This window comes from Conger conger, chromosome 5 (genome assembly GCF_963514075.1).
Source record: "Conger conger chromosome 5, fConCon1.1, whole genome shotgun sequence".
Taxonomy (NCBI): Eukaryota; Metazoa; Chordata; class Actinopteri; order Anguilliformes; family Congridae; genus Conger; species Conger conger.
Window position 1 is genome coordinate 6,931,470 of NC_083764.1, and position 21,925 is coordinate 6,953,394.

Here is a 21,925-nt window from a genome sequence, read left to right on the forward strand (position 1 = left end):
GACCGCTCATCAAGTAAACAAGTGCTCGCAAGCAGATCATGCATGCACAAGCAGAAAAATGCTATTTGAATATAAAGGAACATTTTAATTAGACTTAATTGCGTGTAATGAACTAATGTGTAATCAATACAGAAATATAAAATGTCACGTGGTGTGTGTGTGTGTGTGTGTGTGTGTGTGTGTGTATGTGTGGCACATGTTTATGTGTATTTGCCCACTCATATGTGATTATTATATTCACATTTACCATCCATCCATCCATGGAGCCTATCCCATCATGCATTGCGCAACAGGCAGGAACAGGTTGCCAATCCATTGCAGGACACACACACCGTTCATTCACACACATACGGGCAATGTGTGGAGTCTTCAGTTAACTCACACACACCATTCACTCACACACACACACATAAAGGCAATGTGTAGAGTCTCCAGTTAACTGCATGTCTTGAGATTGTGGGAGGAAACCCAAACAGGCACGGAGAGAACAAGCAAACTCCACACAGAAAGGCCCAGGGTGGGTTTCGAACCCTGGACCTTAGAACCCGACACCACCGTGCTGCCCTATTCACATTTACCCCCGTCTATGTAAAAAAAACGGTTTTATGTGCTGTGGTGTAGCAGCAGGTAGCCTACACATCGCGGAGACAGCGCTAAGACTTTCAGAACCGTGTCCGCTTCTTTTAGAAACGGACATGTGACAGTGATACTATTTAAAGTCAAAAGTCACAGACTATAAACTTGCTGCCCTCTTGCCCTTTCGCACTCCATTCGCACTCCATTCACATGCATTCAAACTAGGCATTAATGTGACTGACAGCAGACTACCAAGAGTCCCTGCTGGCCAACAAATCTGCTTAAAGGCGGTTCCTTTCCAAGCAACATGCATAAAAACGGGTGTAGATTAAGCGCCACTTTACCACCACAAATAACACAACCATTTCAGCACCAAGGACAGCATACCTCACTGCGCCTTTCAGCGGAAATGCATAGCTAATGTAAGTATAAACCATTACAAATGACGTATTTTAAATTCCAAGGATGCCTTGACGAGTCAGTGATGTAAAACACCCCTCATTACGCACAACACTGTACTTAAATGTGCTATAAAAAAACGACCTGAATTTGTCGTAATAAAAAACTAACTACTGGTCTTAAATCACATGCAGTTGTCAACACGTCACATCTTATGTAATAAACCCTGGCAAACTCACATTGCAGTACTGTAAGCGAATTACCAGGTAGCAATGCATCGCCTAACTAAAAAGGTGTCTTTCTAATGCTCCTCTGCAAGGCACAAAGCATTCATTCTTAATGCATACATATAGGCAATCCTCCACATAGCCTCCAATATGTTCGCTGCTCAATTCCACGAAGGCTGCAGTTAAGCCGGATCAGACTGAATAACTATACTTTTGTCACATCATTTAATTACACATCATTTCGACCCTGAGGGAACTTGCATTGCAAGTTCTGTGAGATTAAAAAATAATGTAGATTTTGCACACTGGGGTATGGCTAATTTATGAGTAATTAAAAGTGAGATAAAACTGCACTCACGATCAGTTTTAAACCGCATCGCTGCATCGGCATAATATTCTAGATCGTTTAAAAAAGAATGAATAAATAATAGACGCAATCAGAATAATTATCTGCAATTTCTGTAACGGCACTCAATAGAAATCAGCCGCCACAGCTCAATAGACTCGACAAAGCTTTGTGCTCTGCCTGCTGGAACCTCCATTTGATTGTATTATTTTATTTTGAATAGAAAATAACAAGACGATGAATTTGGGTTGCCGTGAAGTAGCTACTCATCAAAGCTGCGAAACAGATGATTCACAGACGTGTTCAGAAACCTACTTAATAGTTGTTGAACAGGAAGGTTCGGGTGAGATCGGGTGAGTCAGGACTTTCTATGTGATATAATGTAGGTCTAATAAATATTGGCTTTTGAAATTGGACGCCGACCGTCTGTTTCCACTTAGCAGGCCTACAGTTAACTAATATGAATCCAGAAACGCAAATGCCGAAGAAGTTGGGCCGAGAGAGAAGTGGTGTTGTCAAACAAAATCGTTCAATAATAGGCTACACATTTAAAATGGAGCTGATTAATTTGTGGTCGAGCACAGTTCTACTGCAAATTCCAAGAGCAACACAAGACAGATCTCTAAGGACTGTAGCTATTTTATCGTACCACTGCAATGCATAAGGCACCACTTATTTTCGGCTTACTGTTGGGTAATATTCACATCGAATACTCAAATGTAGTCCATATGCAACTTCATTCACGTGTACATTCAAATGCACTAATTAATATAACTGTGATGTAAATAAAATGCATAATGCTGTTTGGAAACAAATGTGACTTATACATGTAGGTTATGGAGCAAATGCATAGTCTAAATCTAATTAATGGCATACCTTTTCTCATTAATTCTGATATCCTTCAGTGTGCTAGAAGCAGGCAGCAGTAGACTACTAGTGTGTGTGCGTGTGTGTGTGTGTGTGTGTGTGTGTGTGTGTGTGTGTGTTTAGCTAAATGTCGTCTCCGACAACAAAACAATACAATTTAGTGGTGACTTTTAGCCAGCAGATCTCTCAGTTGGACTTTATATTTAATTAGACCGAAAGTTCAGGTGAAAATAATGTTCAACTTTCCAAATGTCGTATGTAGCTTTATCGCCATCTAGTGGTAAAACAATTTACAATGGCCGGTGCCAAGCTGAAATACCAAGATACATGTGGGGGGGACCTCCAATGTGATGGGAAATTCGACGATTTATAGTCTAATTAAAAAATCTGAAATAAACAGTAGCTACACACATTCGTATATTCATACACTTTGAGAAATAAAGATACAGTGGAGGTACATCTCTGTTCTTTAGGGAACAAATGTAAGTTCTATGTGGGTACTAATAGGTAGGCTACCGTTTACAAGCAGAAATGGTACAAATACATTATATTGTGCCGGCTAGGTACAATGTTATGTGCCTATAGGGTACCACCCCAGTGACAAGCTTTCTTACCTTCATAGGAACTTATTCATACCTTTGAGTGCATACATATAACCTACTAACCTAGCATGAATGGCCCTTCACAACAACAACAACAACAACAACAACACCACCATTAAATGTGTCCGCACCTATTTCAGTCCGTGAAGTGCCAAGACTGTCAGGTGCATAACACACCATGTGATAACCAAAAACACGATGGGTTGTTGTGTCATAATAGCACATTGGAATGGTTGCGTAAATATTTGTTTTGGCACAGCCGGTTTGCTAATTGCGGTACAATATTAAATGGCATGTCCCGATCGGTCGGAAATGGTTTCCAGGCATAACAAGCTGCCACGTGCTGACATGTTGCCATGAAAACATTAGGTGGAATGTGGTGGTGTTGAAACGGGGCACATTGAGCAATACCTTCCCAGGTCATGTTGCCGCCGATGCGTTTTATGTACTTAAACCAGAAGGTTTCTTTATAGGGCTCCGACAGTAAAACTTCGCCGATGAAGAAGCAGGGCTCGCAAGTGGACAGCACAGCGTGCGCTGGCTTCATCTTTACCGCTTTATTCGGATCCCAGTGTCCCATTTCAGGCCGTGACCCCAGCACAAACACTTCTACGTCCGTGCATTCTGGAGTCAGTATGACGCCGAACCGAAACAACCTCATTGTCTTGCTTTCAAAAGACGGTCGCAGACGAGCAGCCTACTTGCTCAAAGGCGTGGACTGAAATAAAATATTGCAATGACAATCCGCCTATGCTGCCAGCTATATGGCGAACACAGCTTAAGAGTAGTCAAGAGAGTCAACGTTGTACAAATGAACGCTCAAGATGTTTGTCTTTGTCTTTAGTTATAATACATGCATAAATATGCACTTCGGATAATGCTGTTTAGCTAGCTAAAGTACCTTACTCATAGCAACTCGGTAGTTATCGTACCGAAGTAGCTATTAGCTAGAGAGCTTGCGTCTGGCTAACTAAAAATAAAAACGTTACACAACACTACCGTGGCTGCGAGAGGACAATTTATTTTTAGGATTTAGTTATTGGGCGTTTTGAAAAGCCGGTCTTCTTTCGGAAATAAATTATTTCTGGAATTGTAGCCCGTATTGTGGAGAATGCATTCGTTTATCTCTAGTCATAAGGAGAGAGGCGTGTGCTTTAAAAGCTGTCTTATGAAGGAAAACAGAAGTCAAACTAGCTAAATGCTACCATCCTATGGCGTGGAAGAGCAACTGCCTTTAAATCCAAGGTTTTGCAGACTAAATATTGCACAGACGAAATCCAACCAGACAAGTATTTGTTGCATTCCAGGCATTAAATAATTTAAAAACACGCACACAACACCACCACCAACAACAAAGGATGCCTTACACAACACACTAAAGCTCACAGGCACGCACACACAAACGCAGACAGAGTTGTCTTGCATATCACGGTCACATTGTTCACCTCGCAATCTTGTCTGGTTCATCGACAGCAAGTCATATTATCTTACATTAGTCGTTTTCGTCTGACATTAAGTACCAATTAGACCTTTTCTCTTTCAGGCGTGTGGCTGCATGCCAAGGTATCAGAACAAGACTGTGCATGAACTCGTTCTCAAACAGAGACAGAGGGCAGGTGTGTGGCCTAGCGGTTAAGATCTTTTAACCAGAAGGCTCTTGGTTTGATTCCCAGGTAGGTGCAGGTTGACCCAAAGTAATACATTTTCTACTGAAATTCAGTATCATATGCTGTGAATTGCCTTAAATGGATAATATGCATCTAAGCTAAAGATAACATTTTAACAAGATAATTACATGACAGACAGGCTAGCTAAACATAAACAATAATTCTGTGCTATGCAATTGTCTGTAGACATGAATCTGGGATTATCTGTGCAATTCCAGCCTTATTGGTTCTGTATCAAAATGTTTCCCATGTTATGGGTTTGGCAGGGCAAGACCCAGACAAATATAGCAAGAATGATTAACACATCAGGTTCCTATTGGTCAGCAGGGGTGGGCAATTCCGGTCATAGGAAGGCCAGTGTGTCTGCACTCTGCTGGTTTTTATTTCCACCAATTACCCTAAAAGCTGAAGGAGCTAATTGGCTGTACTCACCGATGCTGGTTCACTCTGAGATTAGATGACAGTAAAACATTTCATGTAGGGGCACAAGAACAGTTTTCGCTGTCGTCCGTGCGCTTCATCGAGAAGCTAAAGTGTGAGAGGGGTATCTTTTTTAAATATCATGGAAGCCAGCCAGTGATATCAGAGATACAGTCAAAGATACCCTTACCCTTAAGTTACATTTCCTATGGTTTTACTGTTAGATAAAATTAGACCAGGGGTGGGCATGTCCAGTCCTGTAGCGCCACTGTGTCTGCAGGTTTTTATTTCCACCAATTACCCTGGCTGAACAAGCTAATTGGCTGCATACACCAATGCCGTTTTTGCTTGCAGATTAGATGGTAAAAACTGTTTCATATTGGAGAGGAAGAACAGACTTTGGCTGTCATTCATGTGATTACCAAAAAAAAAATATGGGGCTCAGGCAGTAAGAGCAGTCGTCTGGCAGTCGGAGGGTTGCCGGTTCGATCCCCCGCCCAGGCTGTGTCGAAGTGTACCTGAGCAAGACACCTAACCCCCAAATGCTCCTGACGAGCTGGTCGGCGCCTTGCATGGCAGCCAATTGCCGTTGGTGTGAGTGTGAGTGAGTGTGTGTGTGTGAGTGAGTGAGTGTGTGTGTGTGAGTGTGTGAGTGTGTGTGTGTGAGTGTGTGTGTGTGTGTGAGTGTGAGTGTGTGTATGAATGAGTGAATGAGAAGCATTAATTATACAGCGCTTTGGATAAAGGCGCTATATAAATTCCAACCATTTACCATGTCACAGTGTACAGTAAATGCTAGGGCTAATTAAGTGATTAAGGCCAAAAGTTGGCATAAAAACCTAATTGACCACCTCTAAATTAAGACTGACCGAGTGCAGTGGAGCGCCACACATACAGCGATGATCACGCTGATGTGGTTGAGCCAGAGGAGAACGAGACACTGCATCAGTACTGAAAAATGGGTGACGCGAATATAATACATTTCCAGTGTGCTGCTAACTACTGAACATATGAGCGATATAGAGCCGTTTTAGAAACTGTACAAGACACTCTTCTTGTGAAGGAAAATACCATTTTTTTATTAACAATCAAAGCCATGATACATCTGTACAACCGGGCTGTAATTCAAAAACCAAGGGATCATTGAAGACACATTACACTGATTGATCAACAGGTGAAAGAAATTACTGAGGAAATGTTAACCCTCAAGTCACCAGCTGGTTTCAAAGACTGACTGTAGAAACATGACATCATTCTTACCTTCCACCCCATGACCCAAATAAAGATTTACGTTTATTTTTAATTTTTTACTTAACATACTGGGTTAACAATGCAAATGGAAGACTATTTTGACCAAAAAGTGCTACAGATCTTTTAAAGAAATTCCCAAAAAGCCATTAATCTGTCTTTTACAGACCACAAATTTGGGACAAATTATTTGAAGGGCCTTTATGACATACATGACAAATGAACTTCGAAGATTGCAAGAAACAGCCTTTTAATTCAGTATTACCACCTTTTCAATATAAATCATTTCCTTGTCGCGTTGTCCTTTTTTAAAAACAATTTAGAAAATTTATAACGATATGTTAAACCACAGCTTCACAAAATGATGGGAGCATAACATTCAAGAGCCGTAATTCTTAAAAGTCATGCTCGATTAAATAAAAAATAAAAAAACCCCAAAAAATAAAGAAAACCTGTACTTTCGTGAATCGTGGCTACCGAAAATGACAGCTAATAAAGAGTTATTAGATTACACCATGTTGCTTCCAAACAGAACATTTCTTAGGCGGCCAATGACACACAGTGATAAATGTCAGCCATCTCCTCACCAGCACATCTTCAACAAAGACTGACCTTTAATAACAGGACAGCCTAATTGATTGTTGATCACAACTGTGGCTCCAGTCTCATATGTGGGCATTCTTTACTGCAGTCGTCTGGTGTATATTTAAATGTCACGGTCGTTGAGGCTGTAAGTTGTGTCATTTCTGTGCTGCGTTCATTTTAACTGTGGCCTACAGCCTATGTAAGTAAGTAAAAAAAAAAAAAAAAAAAAACCCATCAAAAATTCTCCTGGCATTACAATTTGTTTTTAAAAAATATATTAAGACGGGTTAATTTCTCGTCTTGTAAACTTTGAAACACTTACTAGTCGTTAAATAGTATCTATCACTTTTAGAACACAAAAAAAAAAAAACACAAAAAAAAACAAGCACACACAACTAGATAATACTGTATGGTATTTAATTTTTTACCATCACTGTCACAAAGTGAACACATTTTTAATGCACTGGGGCAAGTATTCTTCATCTATGCAATGAACATCCTGTTTTATACAACCCTGATATACAAAGAATACACTTGGGAGAGCCATTATGGTATAAGCAGTGAAGAATGATAGACATTAAACGAGACTGAATTTTGGTTCTGCACCTCAGACACGAGAATGAAAAATATGAGGCGGTTTAATGCTGAACGTGGTTCGGACAGGGCTCATACAGACCACTGCTTCTTCCATATGCAGTCTAATCCTAAGTGGTTACTCAACATAACGTTGAGCATGGAACAAATCTTTAAGATGACAGATTTCCTTTAGTAAACAGCAACAAAATGACATGCATTAAGGTGTGGCCACTAGATTTAGTGAAAGCTTCAGGAATTAACAGACCATTTAAGTACTAGCTAATCCCACTTTTAGGGCAGACATTTTAGACTTACTATCCACTTCTGATTTCTGTCTGCATCCAACGTGCAGGTAGTTAATAGCAGCACTTTCGAGTCAAACCGACGACCCACATGCATTCTACGCCTTCGTTTGACTTTTGCTGACAAATCCGGTTTATGTAGTAAACGGTCGATTGATATACTGTATATGCAAAATTACAAGGCACAACAAGGGTTAACGACTGGCAGAGCAAATATATTTTTCCCCTATTGAGGGACCCTAAAAATTGTGAGGTCTTGTGTTATATAAAAAAAACAAAAACCCATTGTATTCAAAATAATTTGTCTTTCCATTCATTTTAGTACAACCACTTAAAAAATAGTCATAAAAGATCCAAATTTACTAATCTTACTACGGTCTACAATTCATCTCCAATTCCGGTTGCATTTCCTCAATGACATCAGTAGGAAGAGTTTTGTGGATGTTTCTGCAGAGCTCTCCGTTTGTACAAATAGAAGGGGGGGGGAAAAAAACAAAAACGAAACAAGCTTTTCTATGTCCTGACACATCTTGGCTTTTCTTAGTGTCCAGATTTGTGCGTAAAGAAAAAAAAAAATCAACTTAAAAAGAGAACATTTGGAGAATAAAGTGCTAAGTGATATTTATGCTACAGTATTGTTTATTTATTGCTTAAAAGTAAAACCAGAAGCACTGCGTATAACTCTGTGATTCAGCCAATAGTACGGAAATACACGATACCAAATTATAGCCAACAAAGAAATTACCCATTAACCGGTTTCCATGCAGCAGATTGACAAAAAAAATTTGGTGCGCATGTTCTGATATATTTTGATGTGGACTGATATCAAAAGGAGAATTTTGAGCCACTGAGAACAATCTCACAACTTTTTAATTGCCAAAATTCAGCTGCATGCAAGGTAATGTGACATGGAGAATAAACATAACATCAAATGTACTTCCTATTGCTTCTGCTGAGAAGCAGGACATAATGTGCACATTTTAGGTTTGGTCAATATCTTAAAAAGAGGAGGAAGAGAAAAATGCTTAAGTTTCTTTCTTAAAATATGCATATTTCTCTCAGCAATATTTTAAACCCAAGCAAGGGCACTTGTTGAACACCAAACCATGCAGGATAATATTAGCTATGGTACAGACATCAGTCCTGTAGGGGAAAACGGCACCTATATCGATCCATAGAAACCTATCATGTCTAGCAAGTCAAGTGTTATTTCATACATTAAGGCTCTTCTTTTCAACTTCGATGCAACACAGTACTGACTTTTTTTTTTATATAAAAAATAAATTTAACATCAAAACATTGTTTATTTACACAGTGATAGATCATGTCACGTAAAAGTAATCCGCAGTCTGATAAAGTATCGTATTACAAAGAGGCTACGCAGAGTGTTTGGGCTCTTAGATCTGATTGGAAGAAACGGCTGTTTATAATACTGGCTTCAGCACGGAGCGCAGAGATCGTCCCTCTTTGGTGAGCTCCCGGGTGAAGCACATGCAGGGCAGGGGAATGGCCTCCTCCCGTCGCTCCACCGTGTTGAACTTGCACCGCTTCAGGTGGTCCGCCATGCTGCTGATGTCGGCGAACTTCCACTCGTTCACCGTGCCGAAAGCCGTGCTGAACCGCCACACCTGCCAGAACACAACGGTAAAGCACCAAACGCACACACGTATGTACACACACACACACAGACACATGTGTACACACACACACACAGACACACGTACACGTACACACACGTACACACACACACACACACGTGTAGGCACACGCGCACACACACACACGTGTACGCACACGCGCGCACACACACACACACACACATACACACACATACACACAGACACGTGTACACAGACACGTGTACACAGACACGTGTACACAGACACGTGTACACAGACACGTGTACACAGACACGTGTACACAGACACGTGTACACAGACACGTGCACACAGACACGTGCACACAGACACGTGCACACAGACACGTGCACACAGACACGTGCACACAGACACGTGCACACACACACACATGTACGCGCGCGCACACAAACACGTGTACACACACACACACAGACACGTGTACACACACACACAGCTCACTGTTCAGCTCACTGTTCAGCTCACTGTTCAGCTCACTGTTCAGCTCACTGTTCAGCTCACTGTTCAGCTCACTGTTCAGCTCACTGTTCAGCTCAGGTAGCCTGCACTGCAGACATCACCACCATCAGACCCATTCTTGGCTCATAATATGCACAGACTTTTTTTTTTCACGGTCCTCGAGGGCTGAGAACTGCTGCTTTTCCACCCTCCCTTTACCTGGGAGTCAGGTGCGCAGACAGTCTGTAGGCCAATCAGAAGGACTAATTGTTCCAGGAGAAAAGTAAACCTGGGCTGGATTTGGATTCAATGGCCAGACTTGATAATCCCCGGTATAGAGTGTGCTATTATTTATTTATTCATTTTATTTATTTCACGTTTATTTGAGTGGGGACAATGCCAAGAGACATAGCATCATTACTGCCAGTTTACACCAGGTTCATGGCACTGATCGTTCTGCGTACAGAGATTACAGCTATTGCTAGTTTACAACTCCCGTCTACTGACGAGAAGGGACCAACCAAGTACATGTAACAGATCACCCTCATTAAAACTGGATCTGGCCCTTTCAGAGCAGGAGTCCTCATAAAAGGTGTCAGCACAAATCCAACAGTATAAATGACCACCGGTGGGTCCTATTCTTCCACCTGGGCTGGAAACAGCACTCCCAAGTGCATAGCAACATACCAATTTAGTTTTACCAATTTACAGAGCAGAATACAGCAACAGGAAGCGCTCCACTGATACACAAGCATGCTTCTAGTAAGACATGGAACGGCTCAAACTTGGCCCTGACCTGGGAGCTCTGCACACATGCCTACCTCCACATACTGGAAATAACAATGAGGGTAAAGGCCTTAGCTAAACGAGTGGTGCCCCAAAAAACAACGTTGGAGGTTTTCATTCTAACCAGTTAGTTTCCTCCTCTCTGGTGTGTCAATTAGTGAGATTAGAAGTTGATGTGGTTGGTTTGACTGTAGACTCCTGTAGACTCTTAGCCCTCCATGATACATGACAAGGGACCACTGGTCTAGGGAAAGGACATTCATTACATTACATGCTATTTTTTATATATACTTAGAGACTTACAGTTGATTAGACTAAGCAGTCCCCCCTGGAGCAACGTGGGGCTAAGGGCCTTGCTCAAGGGCCCAACTGCTGTGCGGACCTCATTGTGGCTACACCGAGGATTGAACCACCAACCACCACGCTACAGGCTGCCCTTTCAATTCGGCATGTACACACCGCAGGACTTCGTGGCCAGAGGACGTTTCATCCGTCGCCACTGCCCCGAAGTCTCACACGGTAACAGAAGTGCCCCCCTTTCCCCCCCCCCCCTTACCTTGTCCTTGATCTGCCAGGACGAGGGGCCGAACTGGTACCTCTTCTTCTCCCACAGGAGCACCACCATGCCCCGGGCCTGCAGCAGGCTGGCGCAGACGTCCCTCATCATGCGGGACACGCGGGAGAGCTGGCACAGGCTGAAGCCGTCCAGGAAGCCGGCGATGTGCTGGAGCACCTCGAAGGGCAGGCTGCTCAGGTGGTCGCAGTCCGAGCCGAACCGGCACGAGTTGCTGGACAGCGGCCCGGTGGGGGGGGCCGACCCGTTGGGCTGCACCCCGAAGGACCGCAGGTGCCGGTCGTGGATGATCCGGTTGCCCTGCGTGGACGGGCAGAACCTCCGCTGGGAGTACGTGCACCCGTAGTACGCCAGGGGGCAGCGGTGCTCCATCCAGCCGTTGAGGCCGGCGTGGATGTCGCCGTGGACGTTCTTGAAGTGGGAGGAGAACTCGTCGCGGCGGAACAGCTGCCCGCAGACGAAGGTGAACATGGAGCGCTGCTTGGTCTGGTAGCGGGCCACGCACTCCAGCACCAGGTCCAGCCGCAGGCTGTGGAAGGGGCTGGGGTTGGAGAGCTGGGGGCTGGCGTGGTCGCAGGCCGAGGCCGAGGCGATGTCGCCCACCATGGTGTTGGTGGCCAGGATGGCCGACGGGAAGGAGAAGGTCTGCGTGCCGAAGTCGATGCGGTAGCCGTCCACGAAGCGGCTGTCGGATATGCCCCGCCCGCCGGGCGAGTCGCCCAGGCAGAAGAGCAGGGCGGCGGTGATGAGGTCGATCCCGTGGAGGCCCATGGGGTCGTCGGCCACCTCCAGGTCCGACGTGTCCACCGACTTGTCCTCCATCTTGACGCGGAAGGCGTACGGGTCGGCGAACAGGGCCCGGCGCCCGTTGAGGGTGAACACGCCCATGCCGCGCAGCACCTGCAGGTTCTGCAGCTTGCGCTCGAACCAGCGGTCCTCGAAGTCCAGCGGGACGTGGTGCATGCCGTTGGCCGGGATGATGTTGGGGAGCGGGATGGGCAGCGGCAAGGGCAGCTGTGGCGGCGGCAGCCGGGAGCCGGAGGGCCCCTGCTCCGCGACGGGCATGGAATGACTCGGCGCCGCCGGCCGGATGGCCTCCCACGACCCGTTGGCTTCGGGGAGCCGCTCCTCGGCCGTCTCCAGATCCATGTCGTCCTGCCGGTCCCCGGCGCTGTGGAAGCCGTTGCAGAGGGGCTTCTCGTCTTTCTCGAACAGATCGAACATCCCGTCGTCCACCTCCTCGTCCGCCCGGTCCTCCTCCTCCTCCTCCTCCGTCTCAAAAAAGCCGTTCCGCTCGGGCCACATCTTCCCGCCATCGGCGTTCTTCTTCTCCTCCTCCTCCTCCTCCTCCACCAGCACCACCACTGCGCCGGCGGCCGCCTCCAGGTCCATCCCGCCCGCGGCGCCCGGCTCGCAGTCCGACGACTCGCCGTCGCTCTCCCTCATGTCCACGCTCTCCGGGCCCGGAGCCTCCGCCTCCACCCCGCCGTGGAACCCCCCGTTGGGCCGGGCCGCCCCGTCGGCCGCCACGCCCCCGTTGATCAGGTCCATCTCCTTGGTGGCGCTGCTGAGGATGTCGAGCGCGGCCGCCAGGCTCCGGCTGGTCTCCACGGTGGCCTGGTACAGCTCGCTGTACGACTCCTCGTCCAGGCCGTTGATCCCGTTGGCGATCTTCTCGTTCCGCCGGCCGGGCGAGGAGGACGCGGCGGCCGCCTTCTCGCCGAGCGGCGCCGGCGGCTTGTCGCCGTTCTTCGACATCATGGTGGCCACCTTGAGCGACTCCAGCAGCATCCGCTGGTCCTGCAGGGCCAGCGCCATGTCCAGCTGCTCCACCACGTCCACGTCCTTGCTGAGGTTCTCGTACGACATGCGGTCGGCGTAGCTGATGGGCCAGCGGTTCCACTCCATGGTGCAGCACACCACGCTGGCCGGGCAGACCTCCAGGTGCTCGGAGATCTTGTTCCGGGAGACGGTGAAGGGGCAGCCGAAGCCGCTGTTGAGGCAGGGCACCCGCTCCAGCGGGCACAGCAGCCGGTGCTCCGCCGCCTTGCAGCCGTGGAAGACCGCGCCGCAGACCAGCGAGCAGCTGGTGAGGTCGCACGACACGCCGGGCTCCGGCCGGCTCATGCACCGCCGGCTGACGCAGTTCATGCAGTGGCTGTGCTGGTGCTGGTTCTCCATTTTAGTTTTTTGTGGCGGAAGGGGGCAAGGGCAAGGGGGGGTCGGGGTAGGGAAGGGGAGAGGGGGAAATCACCAACTCTACAACAGAAGTTGGAAGAGGGGGGGGGGGGGGAATTAGAATTTAATTATTTATCAGCAGCTGAACAGATGTATATTAATCACACAGCGGACATCTTTCTATCTGGGCACTGTGGAGTGTTTTAAGGAGGACTGGGAATGCCTGATGGACAGGTACCCTCTGGGAATAGGACACAACCCTAACAAGCTCCCTTAAGAAGCATCCACAGAACATCCTGACAAAACAATCAAAGATTTGATTTTGAATGCAATTAAATGAGGGTGTTATGATATTTGCATGCCTCTTTACGCTGTGATGTCAAAGTGGAGCAAGGTACAAAAAATTTAGGTCTTCTCTAATGTATAGAACATTCTCCTGTTTTTCCCACATTGCAGGTGAAAAATATTCAAATTCATACCAGTCCTTAAAAGTGTATACAGATCTTTATCTTGTTCTACCATCTTTCTAAATTATATAGGCCCAAGTGTTCCAAGCAGTAATTGTGTTATATGTCACACTTAACTCAAGTACCATTGCCCTGGATATGACAGCTTCCTTGTTATGCGCTAAGCAGGTTATGCAGAAGAGAAACTCTCTGCAGCCTTAGGACAACATCACAACACTGTTCTTGCAAGTTCAAGCGTGCACTTTGAAGATTAAGAGCGTGAATCTGGGCTGAGTGTTAATGACTGATTTGTAACACTGACGGGCAAAGTACGAGGGCAGATTAACCTGTTCTGACGCCGCTAATTTAATTCATTATATACATACCGACAAGCTTCGTTTTATTTCATTAATTCTATCTCTCGTGCAATTATGAAGGCATACTCTACATGCTTGCAATAGGATACAACCACAAAGTCCAGCCACATTCATTCACAACTGTCCCTCTGGTGTTCATTCTGACAGAAAAGTAGTCTGCCACAGGCCTACGTGAACAAGATATAGCCTAGGTTAAAGCATGTCGTTTGCGGTAGTTTACAAAATACTCCTTTTCATTACATTACAGTTATTTGGCTGACCAATATACTTACAGTTGATTAGGCGAGATGGGCCAATCGCCCCTGGAGCAATGTGGGTTTAAGGGCTTTGCTCAACGGCCCAACAACTGCACTGATCTTTTTGTGGCTACCAGGTACAGGTCAAACACTTTAACCACTAGGCTAGAGGATGGCCCTCTTCAATGGCTATCATAATAACAATAGAAGAGAATGGAATTCATATCAGAATAGAAGTTGCTACTGATTGTGTTGACAGAACGAACACGTACAGAACAATAACTGCATACTTCGCATGTTTCACATCCTAAACGCATGAATCCACCTTGACATCAATACAAGGCAGCTTATAACAAACTAAGCAGGTTGTGGACATGCAGCAATTGTTTTGGACATGCAGCATTTGTCAGTCTTGACAACAGCAACTTAACAACGCAAAGGGCACATAGGCTACAGCTATACATTCAAACAAACCTAGCGCAACTGTTAAATGGTCAAATGTGAAGGACTTTGTTATTGCGCACGGAACTAATATCAAAGCATACGCACAGAACCACTTTAGCAACAAGAGGCATTCAAATACACGATTTATAGAACAGTCATGTTCGCCATGCCAAAAGTAGTATCTTACCGCCTAAAACATTAACGCTGCTTTTGATACAATGATCAGTACTTTGAAAACACACCAATATGTATACGGTTGGAAAGTGATACTCCTGCCTATGTTAAAATCGTTGTTAACGGTTAACGTAGACTTTTCTGCATTTTGATAAAAATGTATAATAAGTTAGCTAAGCTAGTTTAAATCGCGGACTCAATTAGTTGGCTAAACGTCGAGCTACAGTAACAAACTAGCTAGGCTATGGTAGTTAACCGTGTTCTGCAAACAGGAGATTGATTTCGCTAAGTACAACACTGCCATAATTTGAACAGTGGGAAGCAGTTAGCTAATGATAGCTAATGACTGTGTTACCTAATAGCTAACATTAACTTACAGAAAGTAACGTAGGCAACGTGACAGTAAGTTAAACTGACAAAGTAACGTTAGCTAACAAACAAAACAGTGAAGTTAGCTGGCTAGCATTAGCTATATTAATTAACGAGCTAGCTAAATAACTTACATTTGGAAAAGTAGCTTCAATAAACGTTATGTAGCTAGGCTAACTAGCTGTCCAACTTCAAAAAACATTTTCTGGTAGCCAACATATCATGAAATGACACTTTCTCGCCAAAAAACAAACATGGGGGATACAAAAACGTTACTTAAGCTAACAGTTAAGTTAGCTGTAGCTACCCAAGTAGCTATGCTAGTTAGCTATTTTAGCAAGCTATTGCTAACTTTGACTATACAACGGCCAGCTAGCTGGCTTGATAGCGGGCTAGCTAGCAGTGAACTGTACGCAGGAAAATCATCACCGCAACACAAACCCTTGGCTTGGCCTTCTTCACTTTGAGCTCTCTGACCGGCTTGCTCAAGACGCAGAGCGGAGGACCAGCTGGGAATTTCATGGGGGTTTTTTCCTCCAAGATTTAAATCTCTGGCCACACAGGAACAAAGAACTGAACTAAATTGACAAGTTCACTTCGGTTCAGCACCTGTTCCGTGTCCAGCTCAAATTGTGTAAAGCGAATTGCGGCCAGCCACATATTCCTTGCTAATTTTCTGGTATGAGTGAATGACTGCGCTCGATTAAAACAAGGGCTAGCCAGCCAGCTTGCTAAACTTTCTGCAGTCTCATAAACAGTAACTCAACAAATTCTTACCGTGACAATCTGTTAAACGAGTTGCTCTCTGTCACACCGCCTATAACCTTATTGAGCCCTTCAAGGCCTGTCAGACGGATTTGACACTCGATGTCTTTAGTTTTCTGTTGTTATACGTAGCTATTTCAGATTTTTTCCTTCTGATATCCAGTCTTGTCTCTTGTGTCGGTGTCTGCTCTTTTCTGGCTGGGACGCCAGTCTATGCCGTCATTACGCAGCAGTTGGTGATCTGCGTAGTAAGAAAATTTGTGGCTTGGCTTTTTTTTTTTTTTGCTTAGTTGTGCGCAGATCCCTCACAGTTTCACCGATCTGCATACATGTGAACAGGGTTAAAACGCGAACGCGAATGTGATTTTACCATCCATACACTGCACAGATTAGTTCATCTGCGCAGTACCAGCTGTGCATGAACTCAAAAACTTCACCAATGGTAAATGGTGTATTAACTTCTGCGCAGTTGCACAGATCGTTGTTTAGGGGGATCGGCTGCTGTAGTTTTTCACTAGCTGTATGGAATAGGTTAAAAAATAAAAGATCTGCGCTGCATTTTGCGCAGAGCGATCCTTTTGCAACTACTTCTTTGCTGGGTGTTTTGAACAAACGTTACCCACTAATTTTTTAATGTATATGCTATGGGGTTTTGACATCAAAATAATGAGCATCCTTATCAGGAAATCCCGCAAATATAAACGTCAGAGGATCTGTATCGGCCCTGGCCTTAAGGCCCATGACTAAACAAATTTAAAGTGTGCAACATGATGTGTTTTGTTGTCCCAGTTCTTCTGCTTGCCAGTTTGTTACGTAGTTGGGGAGTAGTTACGTTCCTGACAGTTTAAGTACGTCAACAGAGTAGAAAGGATAACATATTTGAGCTTCATAATTCTGAGGATAGTATTTTTTTTATTTTTCTTAATTTGGCTCTGTAATCACTATTTCATATTTGTAATCAATTTGTAATGTGCAGATGTTCAGCTTTCATTAAATATTTATTGAATATATATTTTAATATAATATGTATATATATATATATATATATATATATATATATATATATATATATATATATATATATATATATATATATATAAATATATTATATATAAATAATTATTTATTTATTTATTTATTTTTACCAACATGGTTCCAGCCTGGATTTAAGCTGGTATAAGCTGGATTGATGCTGGTGGACCATCTTGGTAAACAAACCATTGCCAAATTCCAGCTGGTATCCAACTTAAGCAGAAGATGGTTCTAGCAAGATTCCCTGGAATTTCCACCAAGGATAACATCTTTTGACAAAATGTTCATTCAATTCCGATCTAATCAGTGAGTCTGGTTATTTATTTGTTAGCAGGAAGTGTTGTAATATCGATGCTGTTAAGAATACTGCGAGTAAACTTTAATAGGCGTTTCTGCCTAATGGGAATAGATTGTTTCTACCACCAGAATTCCCTGGCGCGAACGCAACGTTCGCTTTTGCGTTAGAGGCACAGATGAGCCGCTTGTCTTCTATAAGAGAACTTTGGACTTTGCCGTTGCCATGGCGTCCAACCTCCGCAATCGCTTCTCGTGCTCGGCCGCCCATTCAGTTCATCCGAACCGCGTCATAGTGAGCGGCAGTTCGGTTCCATTTCGTGCCAATTACGGGCAAGAACTGCGTATCCCTGGAGACCGCGCATACTCGTTGGACGCCGTTCATTCCAGAGGTGGAACGGTAATGGTGTTCAGCTGGCTTTTCGGTTCACCCGGCAACTGTATCGGCCATTTGATGTCCATTAGGAGATTACCTGGTGAAGAACAGGTATGTTCTTTTTTTTTACGGAATTCTGTTCATGTGTTTAGCAGCATGTTGAAATGTCCACTTCTATTCCTGGTCATTGTTTACTTTTTCCCGTCTCTCTCTACAGCTGCAGAGGTGGTACACCTGGGACCCAAATGATGACTGTCATGACTATATGGCTACCTACTTGTGTTCCATTAATTGGGCCTCGGGTGCTGCTACAGATGCCTCCTGTATGCACAACACCAATACCCCGCGTTTAATTCTAGAATACGCGGGTGATTGCTTCACTTCCCTAATCGATTTGAGGAAATCTTGTTTTGTCTTTAGAAATGCGGACGCTCCAGGCCGGCAGTCGTGACAGTTGCCAGATGGTTGTGTAAGCAGCTCCTCATGAGATGGCGTGAACAGACATCGCTGCACATTTCGTTGCGACACTGTCAGCTGCAGAATAAACCGCTAGTGGGCCGTCGGGCTGAAATGTGTCGGGCCGCTTCAGTTCCTGGGTCAGGTGAGACGGTGAAGGCTCCATCACCGCCCAGCCGTTCAGACCATTTTCTTTTTTTTTTGCTGCACGTTTCTGCGATGCCACTGCAGTGTTTCAGATCAATCAATCAATCGCATGCACCCATACACACACACACACACACACACACACACACACACGTATGCACACAGAAACGCACATGCATGCACACGCACGCTCACAGAACCGCAAACACACGCATGCACACACACACACACACACAGAAGCACACGTGTGCACACATACACTCACTGAGCACTTTATTAGGTAGACCTGTACACCAGCTTGGTAATGCAAATATTTAATCAGCCAATCATGTGGCAGCAACTAAGTGCATAAAAGCATGCAGACATGGTCAAGAGGTTCAGCTGTTTTTCAGACCAAATGTCACAATGTGGAAGAAATGTGATTTAAGTGACTTTGACCAGTGCCAGATAGGGTGGTTTGAATATCTCACAAACTACTGATCTCCTGGGATTTTCACACACAACATTCTCTAGAGTTTGTAGAGAAAAACAAAAAACATCCAGTAAGCAGCAGTTCTGCTGGCAAAAATGCCTTGCTACTGAGAGAGTTCAGAGGAGAAGGGCCAGACTGGTCAAAGCTGACAGGAAGGTGACAGTAACCACACATTACAACAGCGGTATGCTGAAGAGCATCTCTGAACACACAACACATCAGACCTATTAAGTGGATAGGCTACAGCAGCAGAAGACCAATAAGTCTAAAAAATAAGTCTAATAAATACCTAAATACCACACACATGCCCACGCACACATATGCTTACATGTCTGATTTGGCAAATTCATTAATCTGCAGTTTTTGAAACTGATGTAAAAAAAAAAAGAAGAAGAAGGTTTTTTCACTTTTACTTGTACTACAGCATATACACATATGCCTGAATATGTAACACCTCTTGCTCTTCTGCGAGTAAAGCCACAAAGTTGCATTCTTGGAGGTGAACTGGGTGTGTGCTGTACTATGTTAAATGTGTCCCACATTTTGTCACTTTGTGAAGTTTAGTTGTTTTAAGAGTGTGTGAAAGCAGCACGCATAAATCATTCATTATCCGCCCCAAGTTCATCCACTCTTTACCCTCACTGTTCTGACAAACGGCCCCACCCCGAAATCGAACAAATGTGGCCATAATGACTACAGTTGTGTTTTCTGCCTGCTCGGCAGAAACCCGTTCAATAATTCATGGAGGCTTACATAAATGATAGGCTTTCATTATTTGTCATCTATGTATCTCTCTGGCTCTTGTAAAGAAAGGATTGAGGTGATGAACCTCTCTCCGGCGTACACAGCCAGCATTCCACCCCAATCCAAGGGTCAAGTTTACAAGACAAACGCAGGAATTCCTTAATACGAGAAGCTCAAATATACAAAAATTGAATATAAACACATAAAACACGCAGGTATAATAAAGACCGCAAAACAGGAAATGTATAAAACATTAAATAATAATCGCTATATAACGATGGGAACGAAACGGTAGCGCAGTATTATGGTGAAAAGTGCGGCCCCCTCCCGAGCTGTTCTGCCCGAGCCATCGACTGCTGAGGGCAGGAACCCCGCTGCTCGCATCCCTCAGCAGGCTGGGTTGCACAGCGCCTCTCCAGGCGAAATACGAGATGAACCAGCGTCTACGAGAAAAACATATGAAAGGCCGAACCAGCTGTACACAGAAACAGACATCGCCTAGCAACAGGTCGGCAGCAGCGACGGTAAACACTTCAGCCGAGTCAACACATGCATTATGCTCAATACACAAGAGTGAACTTGAAACTGCTGGCAGCGGCACAGTGCTTCACTGTAACAGTTACGGGCGGCAGAGAAGTGTGTCATTTAATTTTAGTTCTCGTTACAGTAAAAAATATCTTTACTGTGATATATATTTAAACGCGATATTGTCATTACGGATATTTCAATATTCTTCGTCGGTGTTTTCTCGCATTCCTGCCGTTTGTGGTACTGGACACAGATTTAAATAAACTGATTGAAATGGCTGTGCTCTTCTGGGCTTTTGGCCAATTCAACATTCACTCAAATGGTTGGTATAACACAAACAAGACAGCCATGAGTGCCGGCCAAAATGTGTTGTTCTCGTGCCTCTCTAGTCCTTGGCTTCAGCAGAGAAAAAAAAAGGAAAATAATGAACAAAAACTTCGCCAAAGTACCTTATTAACACCCCTAATTCACTCCCTTTGCCAATAGCCCAAGGGAATTCTGGGTACAGTAATAGGATAATAATGGGGACAAATATGACATCACTTATCAGTGTCACTGTCATATGACAACCCTGCCATCTCTGATAAACAACTGATGGTAAACATTATAAGTGAATACTTTGGCAAAGCCTTTTATACACTCTTTCACAATACTCCACTCCCCCAGCCTAAAACTCTTCACCCAGAACAATGACTCGTTTGCTCTTAACAGTGCTTTCGAAGCCGTCGCCATTTCCTTAATCTGCTCTCAGAGGCATATGAATGTACCGTAGCTTGTTTATTTTTTCTGTGGACCCAGGATAAATTGTGTTTTGACGTATGATGTAAGAGGTAGCTGCATGATTCACTGGCCGGCCTCCTTGCCAGCATCTGCCTGCAAAGGCAAGACTGAAATCCGCTGGCGCAAAGCCATGCCTTTCAGAATTCACACTTTGTAACTGAATTTTTTTTCTCACAGAATTTTAAGACAACGGGATTTAGCATTGCCTTTTGTGGCCTTTGGATTGAAAAAAAAACAAACAAACAAACAGACAAACAAACACGCAAAGGTGTCATTAGACAACCGACGACTAGGCAGGGTATAATCAAAGGACAAATATAATTTAAACACTTTTTTCCCCTTTATTTGTGAATAAACACTTGGTGTTTTTAAGGCTGGTATGCCAAAGCTTTCAAAGCTGAGAGAGATTTGTGGAGCTCTTAAGCACAAAGCCTGGGCTAAGTCTCTAGCTTTCTCAGCGTGAGATATTGGAAAATGGGGAACAGGATAATGTTTGGGAGAGGTCCTCTGGGCCTCTTGGTCGTGGACTGAAGCCCTACGGAATCCTGCTCGAGGGAAAACCTGTATTCAGACGATTCTGTAATTTCATTATTGAGGCCTACAGTTAATCATTAGGGTGGATGATCAATCAAATAATCTAGAAAATGAGGAAATGGCCAGGTTCTGTACCAGGATGGCCGAGTGGTTAAGGCGTTGGACAGCGTCAGCCCTGAAATGAATTAGTGACGATTATTCCTGCCTCTCACCCAATGTGTGCTGGTATAGGGACTATACCTTTCCAGTTAAGGGCTGAGCACATCCACTCTCCTCAACAGTGATGTCAAGAGCGTCTGTAA

The 21,925-nt window shown here is 44.5% G+C and overlaps 2 protein-coding genes across 4 annotated transcripts in view; both read right to left on the reverse strand.

The window, feature by feature from the left end:
* epm2a (EPM2A glucan phosphatase, laforin) overlaps nucleotides 1-5,223 on the reverse strand; it is a 19,508-nt gene extending 14,285 nt beyond the window's left edge. Inside the window, exon 1 of one of the 3 annotated variants that reach the window (XM_061241029.1) lies at nucleotides 5,117-5,223. Coding sequence is in view for 2 of the 3 variants with exons in the window: in XM_061241027.1 (XP_061097011.1) it covers nucleotides 3,429-3,678 (250 nt within the window). In the remaining variant the exon portion in view is untranslated. Of the gene's footprint in view, nucleotides 1-3,428; nucleotides 3,993-4,462; nucleotides 4,613-5,116 lie in introns of those variants that run through there. The other 2 variants (XM_061241028.1, XM_061241027.1) reach the window with 2 other exon arrangements.
* Nucleotides 5,224-7,337: 2,114 nt separating this feature from the next.
* Nucleotides 7,338-16,794, reverse strand: LOC133129619 (F-box only protein 30-like). The gene is made up of 3 exons (XM_061243830.1): nucleotides 16,273-16,794; nucleotides 11,254-13,530; nucleotides 7,338-9,443 (listed from the first exon to the last, which is right to left on the reverse strand). The coding sequence occupies exons 2-3, from the start codon at nucleotides 13,450-13,452 to the stop codon at nucleotides 9,240-9,242; spliced, it is 2,403 nt and encodes an 800-aa protein (XP_061099814.1). The 5' UTR covers nucleotides 13,453-13,530; nucleotides 16,273-16,794; the 3' UTR covers nucleotides 7,338-9,239.
* Between the last annotated feature and the right edge of the window lie 5,131 nt (nucleotides 16,795-21,925).

Bases quoted from the DNA above. Each gene is read 5' to 3' on its own strand.
- LOC133129619 (XM_061243830.1), bottom strand. From the start codon at position 13,452: ATGGAGAACCAGCACCAGCACAGCCACTGCATGAACTGCGTCAGCCGG. The intron at 9,444-11,253 runs GTAAGGGGGGGG...GTGTTCTGGCAG, and splicing joins CCTGGCAGATCAAGGACAAG to GTGTGGCGGTTCAGCACGGC.